This window comes from Salarias fasciatus, chromosome 12 (genome assembly GCF_902148845.1).
Source record: "Salarias fasciatus chromosome 12, fSalaFa1.1, whole genome shotgun sequence".
Classification (NCBI taxonomy): domain Eukaryota; kingdom Metazoa; phylum Chordata; class Actinopteri; order Blenniiformes; family Blenniidae; genus Salarias; species Salarias fasciatus.
Window position 1 is genome coordinate 31,853,671 of NC_043756.1, and position 13,049 is coordinate 31,866,719.

The 13,049-nt window shown below is 55.2% G+C and overlaps 3 protein-coding genes across 4 annotated transcripts in view; 1 reads left to right on the forward strand and 2 right to left on the reverse strand.

Moving 5' to 3' along the window:
- LOC115398145 (regulator of G-protein signaling 3-like) overlaps positions 1–232 on the forward strand; it is a 17,361-nt gene extending 17,129 nt beyond the window's left edge. For both annotated transcript variants that reach the window (XM_030104796.1, XM_030104795.1), the window contains exon 17: positions 1–232. This exon is cut by the window's left edge and continues 132 nt beyond it. In XM_030104796.1, coding sequence (XP_029960656.1) covers positions 1–75 — 75 coding nt within the window. In that variant the 3' untranslated portion in view covers positions 76–232.
- Positions 233–6,914: 6,682 nt separating this feature from the next.
- Positions 6,915–7,630, reverse strand: cmlc1 (cardiac myosin light chain-1). The gene has a single exon (XM_030104726.1). It carries the CDS (start codon positions 7,628–7,630, stop codon positions 7,034–7,036), a length of 597 nt encoding a protein of 198 aa, XP_029960586.1. The 3' UTR covers positions 6,915–7,033.
- Positions 7,631–11,167: 3,537 nt separating this feature from the next.
- ak5l (adenylate kinase 5, like) overlaps positions 11,168–13,049 on the reverse strand; it is a 2,330-nt gene continuing 448 nt past the window's right edge. Inside the window, exons 2-6 of the mRNA XM_030104950.1 lie at positions 12,796–12,913; positions 12,114–12,286; positions 11,759–11,872; positions 11,492–11,683; positions 11,168–11,254 (exon numbers count right to left, since the gene is read on the reverse strand). Of these exons, the coding sequence (XP_029960810.1) occupies positions 11,168–11,254; positions 11,492–11,683; positions 11,759–11,872; positions 12,114–12,286; positions 12,796–12,913 (684 nt within the window). The remainder of the gene's footprint in view (positions 11,255–11,491; positions 11,684–11,758; positions 11,873–12,113; positions 12,287–12,795; positions 12,914–13,049) is intronic.

Here is a 13,049-nt window from a genome sequence, read left to right on the forward strand (position 1 = left end):
AAGTCCCGCCTCTTCGCCCAGCTGGCCAATCACCAGGCTCGGCAGGACCGCGGAGCAGCCAATCAGGAGGGCTGACCCGCCCAGCTGCACCATGGGAAATGTAGACTGCTGTAGTTTCTAATGGATCTCCAGGATAACCAGGATCAGAACCAGGACCAGAGCCAGGTCTGGGGTCCAGATCCAGTCCAGGCTCGGACCCGGGTCCGTTCAAGTCTAACAGAAACTAGTTTGTGTGGCGATGACCAAATAAAGTGAAACTGACACCCAGTAATTCAGTGTGTGTGTGTGTGTGTGTGTGTGTGTGTGTGTGTGTGTGTGTGTATGTGTATGTGTATGTGTATGTGTATGTGTATGTGTATGTGTGTGTGTGTGTGTGTGTGTGTGTGTGTGTGTGTGTGTGTGTGTGTGTTTTGTGTGTGTGTATGTGTGTGTGTGTGTGTGTGTGTGTGTGTGTGTGTGTGTGTATGTATGTTGTGTGTGTGTGTGTGTGTGTGTGTGTGTTGTGTGTGTGTTTGTGTGTGTATGTTGTGTGTGTGTGTTTGTGTTGTGTGTGTGTGTGTTTCTGTGTGTTGTGTGTGTGTGTATGTTGTGTGTGTGTGCGTGTATGTTGTGTGTTGTGTTGTGTGTGTGAAAGAGGGTTGTGGAGTAATAGATTACATGTCACTGCGTTAAATCATTACGATACAAAAAATGTAACTGTAATCCATTACAGTACATTACAAACATGTAATCTGGTTCCTCCCTCTGGAACTGCCCCCTTGTCGTGGTCCTGAGCTCTGTTCCCGGGGGGCTTCATGCCCCCTGGTCAGGACTCCAGTGGCAAACGGGTCCTGGGTGACGGGCCAGACCGAGAGCCGTTCCAAAGCCCTTCTGAGGAGAGAGACGGCAAAGGTCGTAATGTAGGAGGGCGGGACTCTCCACTGCTCTGGCGTTGCCGTGGTGACAGGCGGTGGTCTGGAGTGGGTTTGCAGCCCCTCAGCTCAGCCGCCAGGTGTTGGAGTTCACCCCAGTGGACCAGAGGTTCTGGTCCCTGGTCCTTCGGGTCGGGGACCGGTTCCTCACTGGTGTCTCGGCTTATGGGCCGAACAGCAGTGAAGAGGACCCGGCCTTCCAGGCAGAGCACTGTCCAGCACCCCTCCCAGGGACTCCATGGTTCTACTGGGGACTCCATGGTTCTACTGGGGACTCCATGGTTCTACTGGGGACTCCATGGTTCTACTGGGGACTCCATGGTTCTACTGGGGACTCCATGGTTCTACTGGGGACTCCATGGTTCTACTGGGGGACTCTATGGTTCTACTGGGGACTCCATGGTTCTACTGGGGACTCCATGGTTCTACTAGGGACTCCATGATTCTACTGGGGACTCCATGGTTCTACTGGGGACTCCATGGTTCTACTGGGGACTCCATGGTTCTAATAGGGACTCCATGGTTCTACTGGGGACTCCATGGTTCTACTAGGGACTCCATGGTTCTACTGGGGACTCCATGGTTCTACTAGGGACTCCATGATTCTACTGGGGACTCCATGGTTCTACTGGGGACTCCATGGTTCTACTAGGGACTCCATGATTCTACTGGGGACTCCATGGTTCTACTGGGGACTCCATGGTTCTACTGGGGACTCCATGGTTCTACTAGGGACTCCATGGTTCTAATAGGGACTCCATGGTTCTACTGGGGACTCCATGGTTCTACTGGGGACTCCATGGTTCTACTGGGGACTCCATGGTTCTACTAGGGACTCCATGATTCTACTGGGGACTCCATGGTTCTACTGGGGACTCCATGGTTCTACTGGGGACTCCATGGTTCTACTAGGGACTCCATGGTTCTACTGGGGACTCCATGGTTCTACTGGGGACTCCATGGTTCTACTGGGGAACTTCAAGGCCCACGTGGGCAGCGACAGTGAGACCTGGAGGGGGGACTGGATCGCACGGCCTCCCTGATCTGAACCCAGTGGAGTTCTGTTGTTGGACTTCTGTGCTAGCCACAGTTTGTCCAGAACCAGCACCATGTTCCAGCACAGGGGGGTCCATAAGACCACCTGAAACCAGGACACCCTAGGTCAGAGGTCGATGATCGACTTTGTTGTCGTGTCATCTGACCTCTGACCTCGTGTTTTGGACACTCGGGTGAAGAGAGGACGGAGCTGTGGACCGACTCCCCCTGGTGGAGGAGGAACCTGGACAGACCCGGCAGGACCAGACCTGCTGGAGGGTCTGCTGGGACCGTCTGGTGGAACCCTCTGTCAGCAGGGTTTTCAACTCCCACCTCCAGGAGAGCTGCTCTCAGGTCCCGGGGAGGCTGGGGACATGGAGTCCAGAGGACCATGTCCTCCATGTCCTCCATTGTGGAAGCAGCTCGGAGCTCTGGTCTCCAGAACCCGGCGGTGGAGACAGGAAGTGAGGGCTGCCGTCCAGCTGAAGAAGGAGTCCTGTCGAGTCCTGGTGGTTCATGGGAGTCCAGGAGCAGCTGACAGGACCCGGCAGGACCAGAGGACTGCAGCCCGAGTGGCTCTGGAGGGTCTGGAGGAGTCCAGGAGGCCTTGGAGGAGGACTACCGGTCGGCCTCTGAGACATTCTGGCAAACCGTCCGGCGCCTCAGGAGGGACAGCAGGTCTAGAACCCTGTCCCCAGTGGAGGAGGAGCTGCTGTCCTCCACTGGGGACATTAGAGGATGGTGGAAGGAAGACTTCCAGGACCTCCTCAGTCCTGTCTCCACGTCTTCCTGGAGGAAGCAGAGACTGAGGTCTCAGAGGTGGACTGAGGACTCAGAGGTGGACTGAGGTCTCAGAGGTGGACTGAGGTCTCAGAGGAGGACTGAGGTCTCAGAGGTGGACTGAGGTCTCAGAGGTGGACTGAGGTCTCAGAGGTGGACTGAGGTCTCAGAGGTGGACTCGTCCATCACCCAACCTGAAGTCACAGAGTTGGTCGGTAAGCTCCTGGGTGGCAAGGCACCGGGGTGGACGAGGTTCTCCCTGAGTCCCTTCAGTCTCTGGATGTGCAGGACTGTCTTGGTTGACACGTCTCTGTGACATCGCGTGGCGGTCGGGGACGCTGCCTCTGGACTGGCAGACCGGGTGGTGGTCCCTGTTTAAGAAGGGGGACTGGAGGATGTGGTCCAGCTACAGGGGGGTCAGACTCCTCAGCCTCCCTGGGAAAGTCTGTTCCAGGTCCTGGAGAGGAGGATCCGACCGATAGCCGAACCTTGGATCCAGGAGGAACAATGTGGTTTTCGTCCTGGTCGTGGAACCCTGGACCAGCTCTAGACCCTCCATGGGGGCACCAGGGCTCGTGGGAGTTCGCCCAACCAGTCCACATGGGTTTTGTGGACCTGGAGAAGTTGCTGGGCTGCGTCCCTCGTGGTGTCTGGTGGGGGGGCTCTGGGAATACGGAGTCCGGGGCCCCTTGTTCAGGGCCGTCCGGTCTCTGTAGGACCGCAGTAGGAGTCTGGTCCGCATTGCCGGCAGTAAGTCAGACCTGTTCCCGGTGCATGTCGGACTCCAGCAGGGCTGAACTTTATCGCCGGTTCTGTTCAGAATCTTATGGACAGCCAGGAGCCGGAAGGGGTCCGGTTCAGGGACCAGGGGCCGGAGGGGGTCCGGTTCAGGGACCAGGAGCCGGAGGGGATCTGGTTCAGGGACCAGGAGCCGGAGGGGGTCCGGTTCAGGGACCAGTAGCCGGAGGGGCTACGGTTCAGGGACCAGGAGCCGGAGGGGGTCTGGTTCAGGGACCAGGGGCCGGAGGGGATCCGGTTCAGGGACCAGTAGCCGGAGGATGTCTGGTTCGGGGACCAGGGGCCGGAGGGGGTCCGGTTCGGGTACCAGGAGCCAGAGGGGTTCTGGTTCAGGGACCAGGGGCCGGAGGGGGTCTGGTTTGGGGACCACAGGGTTTCACCTCTGCTTTTTGCAGATGATGTTCTCCTGTTGGCTCCATGGAACCTGGACCATCATGCACTGGGGCGGTTCACAACCGAGTGTGAAGCGACAGGGATGAAGATCAAAACCTCCAGATCCGAGGCCCTGGTCCTGGACCGGAGGAAGGTGGTCTGCCCTCTCCAGGTCGGTGGAGAGACTCTGGTCCAGGTGGAGGAGTTTCAGTATCTTGGGGTCTTGTTCACAGTGGGGGGCGGATGGAGGAGAGACTGACAGGAGGGTGGAGGAAGGGTGGAGGAGAGACTGACAGGAGGGTGGAGGAAGGGTGGAGGAGAGACTGACAGGCGGATCGGTGCAGCGGCTGCAGAGATCAGTCGTCGTTTCGGTCCGTCGTGGTGAAGAAGGAGCTGAAAGGAGAAGCTCTGGATTTACCGGTCAGTCTACGTTCCCCCCTCACCTCTGGTCCTGAGTCTGGGTCAGGACCGAAAGGACAAGATCCTGGATACAAGCGACTGAAATGAGCTTCCTCTGTAGGGGGGCTGGACTCCCTTAGAGACAGGGGGAGGAGCTACGTCACCAGGGGGAGGAGCTACATCACCAGGGGAGGAGCTACGTCACCAGGGGGAGGAGCTACGTCACCAGGGGGAGGAGCTCGGAGTAGAGCCGCTACTCCTCCACTTCCAGAGGAGCAGCTGAGGAGGCTCGATCATCTGGTTAGGACGCCTCCTGGACGCCTCCCTGGGGAGGTGTTCCAGGCATGTCCCACTGGGAGGAGACCCCGGGGAAGACCAGGACACGCTGGAGAGACTATGTCTCTCGGCTGGCCTGGGAACGCCTTGGGATCCTCCTACTGGAGCTAGAGGAAGTGTCTGGGGACAGGAAGTCTGGGCATCCCTGCTGAGACTGCTGCCCCCACAACCCGGCTCCGGATAAGTGGTAGAAAATGGATGGATGGATGGATAATCTAGTTCCAGGTATATACACGGATTACTGAGCGGGATTACTTGTGAATAATGCTCCATAAACACATGCTGTGACACTTTACAGCGCTTTACAGCGCTTTACAGCACTTTATCACACTTTACAGCACTTCACAGTGCTTTTGGCACTTTAGAGTGCTTTACGGCGCTTTATGGCACTTGACAGTGCTTTATGCACTTTACAGCGCTTTACGGATCTTTACAGCGCTTAACCGCTATTTACAGCGTTTAATGGCACTTTACGGCACTTTACAGTGCTTTATACACTTTACAGAACTTTACAGCACTTTGTGGGACTTTATAGAGCTTTATACACTTTACAGCGCTTTATACACTTTACAGCGCTTTACAGAACTTTACAGCGCTTCAGGGTACTTTACAGCACTTTTTCCGAATTTTACAGCGCTTTACAGTGCTTTAGGGCACTTTACAGCACTTTGCAGCGCTTTGTACGCTTTACAGGAACTTTACAGGCCTTTTTCGGATTTTTACAACACTTTACGGTTCTTTACAACGCTTTACGGCCCCTTAAAGCGCTTTATGGCACTTTACAGTGCTTTATGGTACTTTTCAGCACTTTACAGCACTTTATACAACATACAACCTTTTACGGCACTTTACAGCACTTTACAGTGCTTTAAAGAGCTTTATGGCACTTCACAGCTCTTTACAGTGCTTTATGTCACTTTATAGTGCTTTACGGCACTTTAAAGCTCGTCACACCAGTTTACAGCGCTTTACAATGCTTTACGGCACTTTACAGCACTTCACGGCACTTTACAGAACTTTACAGCGCTTCAGGGTACTTTACAGCACTTTTTCCGAATTTTACAGCACTTTACAGTGCTTTAAGGCACTTTGCAGCACTTTGCAGAACTTTATACACTTTACAGGAACTTTACAGGCTTTTTTCGGATTTTTACGACACTTTACGGTACTTTACAAGGCTTTACGGCCCTTTAAAGCGCTTTATGGCACTTTACAGTGCTTTATGGCACTTTACAGCGCTTTATACAATTTACAACCTTTTACAGCACTTTAAAGAGCTTTGTGGCACTTTACAGCTCTTTACACCGCTTTATGTCACTTTACAGTGCTTTACGGCACTTTACAGCACTTTGTGGCACTTTACAGCGCTTTATGTCACTTTACAGCTCTTTACGGCACTTTACAGAGCTTTATGGCATTTTACAGTGCTCTATGGCACTTTACAGCACTTTACAGCGCTGTACAGCACTTTATGTCACCTTACAGCAATGTACAGTGCTTTACGGCGCTTTACAGCACTTTCCAGCACTTTACGGCACAAACCACAACACCATAGATCTATAATCAGCAGGCCAGCCTCCCACTCTGCTGTTATGTGTCTAACCTGAATGAAGGAACCGGCGCTCCAGTGGATTTTGCTCCTACTGCTCCAGAGAGAAACTCTTTCTCTGGACGGAAACTGTAGTGTTTCAGTCTGAGACAGAAGTTGTCTGTATGATGAAAATCCTGCCTCCAGCTGTGGAAATGTTCTCAACATCCAGGAAGTCATCATCACACCTGGAGACACTTTTACAGGGATGAAACACACCTGAAGTCACAGTGAAGCTAAAGGCTATTAGCCTGCTAACCTGTCAGGAATCTGCTAACCTTGTCTTTATTTTGATTTAAGTAATGTGGCACATTACTTTTTTTGTAGTTAGAGTAAGTTACTGATTACATTTTTTGACAAGTGACTTGTAATTGTACTGGATTACATTTTTAAAGTAACCCTCCCAAACCTGATGACAGAGAGACACAAACTGGAAGCTCAGTAGTCAGCTTTATTATAGAGGGAAAGACGTGATGGCCTCCTGAGCAGGAGCAGCAGGAGGCGCAACAGGAGGAGCAGCAGCAGGAGGCGCAACAGGAGGCGCAGCAGGAGGCGCAACAGGAGGAGCAGCAGGAGGAGCAGCAGCAGGAGGAGCAGCAGGAGGCGCAGCAGGAGGAGCAGCAGCAGGAGGCGCAACAGGAGGAGCAGCAGCAGGAGGCGCAGCAGGAGGCGCAACAGGAGGAGCAGCAGGAGGAGCAGCAGGAGGAGGAGCAGCAGGAGGAGCAGCAGGAGGAGCAGCAGGAGGAGCAGCAGGAGGAGGAGCAGCAGGAGGAGCAGCAGGAGGAGCAGCAGCAGGAGGCGGAGCTCTGCGGCTCTAGCCGGCCAGGATGTGCTTGACGAAGTCGCTGTAGTTGACGTGTCCGTTGGCGTCCTCCTGTCCCGCCATCAGCCGGTCCACCTCGTCCTCCGTCATCTTCTCGCCCAGCGTGGCGAGCACGTGGCGGAGCTCCGCCCCCATCACCGTGCCGTTGCCCTCCTTGTCGAAGACCCTCAGGCCCTCCACGAAGTCCTCTAGGCCGCCCTGCTCCCGGCTCCTGGCCACCTGCTGCAGCACGGGCAGGAAGGCCTGGAAGTCCATGAGGGTGGAGTTCAGCTCCTCCGCCTTGGGCCGGCCCAGCAGCTTCAGCACCTCGCCGTTGGTGGGGTTGTGTCCGAGCGCCCGCAGCACGTCGCCGCACTGCGCCAGCCGGATCTTCATCTCGCCGCCCGGCGTCTCGTCGAACAGCGTGAAGGCGTCCCGGAACTCCTCCACCTGCTCCGGGCTGAACTCCACCACCACCGGGGGCGGCGGCTCCGCCTCGGCGGCGGCAGGGGGGGGCGCCGGGGCCGCCTCCTCCTTCTTCACCTCCTCCTTCTTCACCTCCGGCTTCTTCACTTCCGTCTTCTTCGGTTCCACCTTCTTCGGAGCCATGATGGCAGAATGGAGCGAAGCAGAGGAGGCGAGCTTTATAAGAGAGAGGAGGAGGAGGAGGAGGAGGAGGAGGAGGAAGAGGAAGAGGAAGAGGAAGAGGAGGAGGAGGAGGAGGAGGAGGAGGAGGAGGAGGAGGAGGAGGAGGAGGAGGAAGAGGAGGAGGAGGAGGAAGAGGAGGAGGAGGAGGAGGAGGAGGCGGCGGCAGAGAGGAGGCCAGATATGGAAGAACACTGGAATAGAAACTCTGATAAGAGGTCCTGAGCACCAAGTGTGTGTGTGTGTGTGTGTGTGTGTGTGTGTGTGTGTGTGTGTGTGTGTGTGTGTGTGTGTGTGTCTGTACGTCAGGATGTGATAAACCTGGACATGATATGAAGGATTGGAATTTGACATTTTCCAGACGTGGACTCGTCTCTGCAACGTGGCGGTCGGGGACAGAACCTCTGGACCTGCAGGCCGGGTTCTGGTTCCTCTGTTTAAGAAGGGGGACCAGAGGATGTGGTCCAGCTACAGGGGGGTCAGACTCCTCAGCCTCCCTGGGAAAGTCTGTTCCAGGTCCTGGAGAGGAGGATTCCACCGATAGTGAACCTCGGATCCAGGAGGAACAATGTGGTTTTCGTCCTGGTCGTGGAACCCTGGAACCCTGGACCAGCTCTAGACCCTCCATGGGGGCCTCGAGGGTTCATGGGAGTTCGCCAAACCAGTCCACGTGGGTTTTGTGGACTTGGAGAAGGCATTCAACCCTATCCCTCCTGGATGTCTTCTGGGGAGGGGGGCTCTGGGAGAACGGAGTCCGGGGCCCCTTGTTCAGGGCCGTCCGGTCTCTGTAGGACCGCAGTAGGAGTCTGGTCCACATTGTCAGCAGTAAGTCAGACCTGTTCCCAGTGCATGTTGGACTCCAGCAGGGCGGAACTCTGGACCGGTTCTGTTCAGAATCTTTATGGACAGCCAGGAGCCGGAAGGGGTCCGGTTCAGGGACCAGGGCCTGGAGGGGGTCTGGTTCAAGGACCAGGGGCTGGAGGGGGTCTGGTTCAGGGACCAGGGGCTGGAGGGGGTCTGGTTCAGGGACCAGGAGCCGGAAGGGGTCCGGTTCAGGGACCAGGGGCTGGAGGGGTTCCGGTTCAGGGACCAGGGGCTGGAGGGGGTCCGGTTCAGGGACCAGGAGCCGGAAGGGGTCTGGTTCAGGGACCAGGAGCTGGAGGGGGTCTGGTTCAAGGACCAGGGGCTGGAGGGGGTCTGGTTCAGGGACCAGGAGCTGGAGGGGGTCTGGTTCAGGGACCAGGGACTGGAGGGGGTCTGGTTCAGGGACCACAGGATTTCATCGCTGCTCTTTGCAGATGATGTTGTCCTGTTGGCTCCATGGAACCTGGACCATCATGCACTGGGGCGGTTTGCAGCTGTGTGTGGTGACAGGGATGAAGATCAGCACCTCCAGATCCCAGGCCCTGGTCCTGGACCAGAAGAAGTTGGTCTGTCCTCTCCAGGTTGGTGGAGAGACTCTGCCTTGGAGACAGGGGGAGGAGCTACGTCACCAGGGGGAGGAGCTACGTCACCAGGGGGAGGAGCTGGGAGTAGAGCCGCTGCTCCTCCACATGGAGAGGAGCAGTGAGGAGGATCAGCTCCTCTTTAGGATGGAACCTCCTGGACGCCTCCCTGGGGACGAGTTCTGGACATGTCCCCCAAGGAGGAGACTCCGGGGAAGACCAGGACACTCTGGAGGAACTGTGTCTCTGTGCTGGACTGGGAACACCTTGAGATCCTCCAGGAAGAGCTGAAGACAGGAAGTCTGGGCATCCCCGCTCAGACTGCTGCCCCCGAGACCTGGTTTTGGACCAGAGGTTCAGGATGGACGATTTGATTCATGTGTAACTTTAATATGAGACATTTGACTGAACACACACCCAACACACACACTCAACACACACCAACACACACCCAGCTCACACCCAACACACAACCAACACACACACCCAACACACAACCAACACACACACTCAACACACAACCAACACACACCCAGCTCACACCCAGCTCACACCCAACACACAACCAACACACACACCCAACACACACACTCAACACACACCAACACACACCCAGCTCACACCCAGCTCACACCCAACACACACCCAACACACAACCAACACACACACTCAACACACACCAACACACACCCAGCTCACACCCAACACACAACCAACACACACCCAACTCACGCCCAGCTCACACCCAGCTCACACCCAACACACACTCAATACACACACCCAATACACACCAACACACACACCTTGGAACCTTTGAAATGTCTGCTTATGTAAGCCCCGCCCTCATCTCAGCTGGTCCAATCAGGACACACCAGGCTGAACCGTCACAGGGAGGCTGAAATGAACAAGATATGCTGTGTGTGTGTGTGTGTGTGTGTGTGTGTGTGTGTGTCTTCAGTCTATTTTCATCTCTTCAACATTCCAGCTGTGATAAGAAGGCAGATTTCCCAGAATCCTTTGCTGCATGCCCTTCACTGTCCTCCTCTGTCCAAGAGTGAAAAAAACTACAAGCAGGAACCTTCATTGATTGATTGATTGATTTATTCATTTATTCATCATTCATTCATTCATTCATTCATTCATTCATCCATTCAACGCGACGGAAATCGTTTATTTTGACCCTTTCACAATAAGAGCTGACAATTTGATTCATGTGTCTTCAGAACAACGGATGCTTAAACAGTTACCTGGACTAACTTACAGCTGGTTACCATGGTTACCAGTACCAACCTACATCTGGTTACCAGAATTAGGTGGACTAACTGTCTCAGTGAAGCGGTTACCAGGCCTAACCTACTAGTTACCACAGTAACCAGTTCTATCTGCGTTGGTTGCCACGGTTACCTTGACTAACCTCAGACTGGTTAGCACTTGTTCCGAGACTACAGTTCCTAGACACAGTCACCAGGACTAACCTACCACAGCTTACCACATTTACCAGGATTAACATGCAGTTTAGTGACCAGTGACACCAAAACAATGAACAGCAGGCAGGCATGGTTACCAGCACTAATCCACCACTGGTCACCATGGTGACCGGACTCCTGCTCTCTCAAACACAGCAGTAAACCAGTGAATATTCATCTGGTCAAGATTTCAGTGGACAAACACTAACCAACCACTACTAACCAACCACCACTAACCAACCACCACTAACCAACCACTACTAACCAACCACCACTAACCAACCATCACTAACCAACCACCACTAACCAACCACCAATAACCAACCAACACTAACCAACCACCACTAACCAACCACCACTAACCAACCACCAATAACCAACCACCACTAACCAACCATCACTAACCAACCATCACTAACCAACCACCACTAACCAACCACCAATAACCAACCATCACTAACCAACCATCACTAACCAACCACCACTAACCAACCACCACTAACCAACCACCACTAACCAACCACCACTAACCAACCAACACTAATCAACCAACACTAACCTATTAACACTAACTAACCAACACTAACTCTTCAGTCTTTTCTCGCTTCGAAAAGTTTTTCTTTGATCACTGAACTCAGATCAGCAAAGACGACGTCCTCGTCTCGGTCAGCGTCCACCTTGAGACAGACAGAGACAGACGGACAGAGACAGAGACAGAGACAGATGGACAGAGACACAGACAGAGACAGAGAGACAGAGACAGACGGACAGAGACAGAGACAGGCGGACAGAGACAGACGGACAGAGACAGAGACAGAGACAGAGACAGAGACAGAGACAGACAGGTGGACAGAACAGCCTCAGTGAGTCTCAGCAGTCAGTCTGAACAGGTGTGACAGGCGGAGCGGCTGTACCTGTGTGAGGAGGTGCAGCTGGTTGTAGTATCTGACGATGGACACGATGTCCCTGTGAAAGGTGTCCAGGCATCTCTGGAGGGCGTGTCCACCGTCTCCTAGGAGACCGAGCGTGGCGGCGCGGCGCTGCAGGCGGCAGCGCAGCGTCTGGTCGGAGCAGAGCAGCAGCAGCACCAGGTCCGGGCGGCCCACCTGAGGACGGGAGGGACCCGGTCAGGGGGACGGGGGGACGGGGACGGGGACACGCCGGTCCTCTGACTGCTCTACCTGCTCCTGGAAGCTCAGAGCCTGATGGACGTCTCGAGGGAACCCATCCACCACGAAGCCCCTGACCCCCTGCTGAGCGGCCAGACGTCCCCTCAGCTCAGACACCGTGTCCTCCTGTGGACAAACACAGACCTGTCCATCCAGATGTCCCAGGGCAGGATCGTGTCCAGGTCTGGGTCCAGGTCTGAGTCCTGAGACCAAGGCCCCGTTTACATGTGTGGCAGTTTGGTCTGTTGTGAAGGGACGTCCGTTTCCGTGGAAACGGCAGCAGCAGTGAACGCGCTGTAGTCTTCCTGTTGGGCAACGGTCAGGACCAGGACCAGATCCAGGACCAGGTAAAGGTCCAGACTCTCACCTGGGGGCCCAGCTCTCCGTGGCTCATCAGGCGAGAGACGAGCTCCCACCTCCTGCTGGGGGACGTCCCCCCGAGCAGCCGCGTCCTCAGCAGGTCGTCCAGCGAGACGCTGTCCAGACCCAGGGCCGGGCCCAGCCTCGCCGCCTGACCCCCCTTCCCGCTGCCCGGTCCGCCTGGGGACGACACACAGCACAGCCTGAGGACCCCAGACGCTCCTGTCCCTGGGCCTGACTCTCTAACCTGGACCATGGTCCCTGACCCTAGTTCTGGACCCTAATCATGGACCCTGGTGTTGGACCATGGTCCCAGGCCCTGGTCCTGGACTGTGGTGCCAGACCGCAGTCCTGGACCCTGGTCTGGATGTTCACAGTGTATTGTTCTCTGTGTTCTCTGTTTCGTTCCAGTAGATCCATCTAGTGGACCAACATGGACTTCCTGGTCTGCAGACCCTGGTTGAAGACATCTCTGAAGACACTGGACTCTGTTTTGACCTGAAAGGTTAGAAACTGAGCCTGAACCCTGAACGGTACCAAAACCTTTATGCGGACCTGCTCCTAGATTCAGACTCAGATTTGGTTCTGGACCAAGACAAAGTTCAACACCTGGTCCCTTATCCTGGGGCTGAACTTGGGCCTGGTCCTGGAACCAGACTGGACCTTGACGGCCATGAGTGTCACCTCACCGATGAGGAAGACGATGAGGGGGCGTGGCCTCCCAGGATCCACAACGCTGACTTCCTGTCGGAGTCCGAAGCTTTCGGTCATATCGGAGTCTGAATCGATGGAGAGCTGAGAGTGAAGAGGAGGAGGAGGAAGAGGAGGAGGAGGAGGAGGAAGAGGAGGAGGAGGGGAAGGAGGAGCTAGAGGAGGAGGAGGAGCTAGAGGAGGAGGAGCTAGAGGAGGAGGAAGAGGAGGAGGAGCTAGAGGCCGGAGGAGG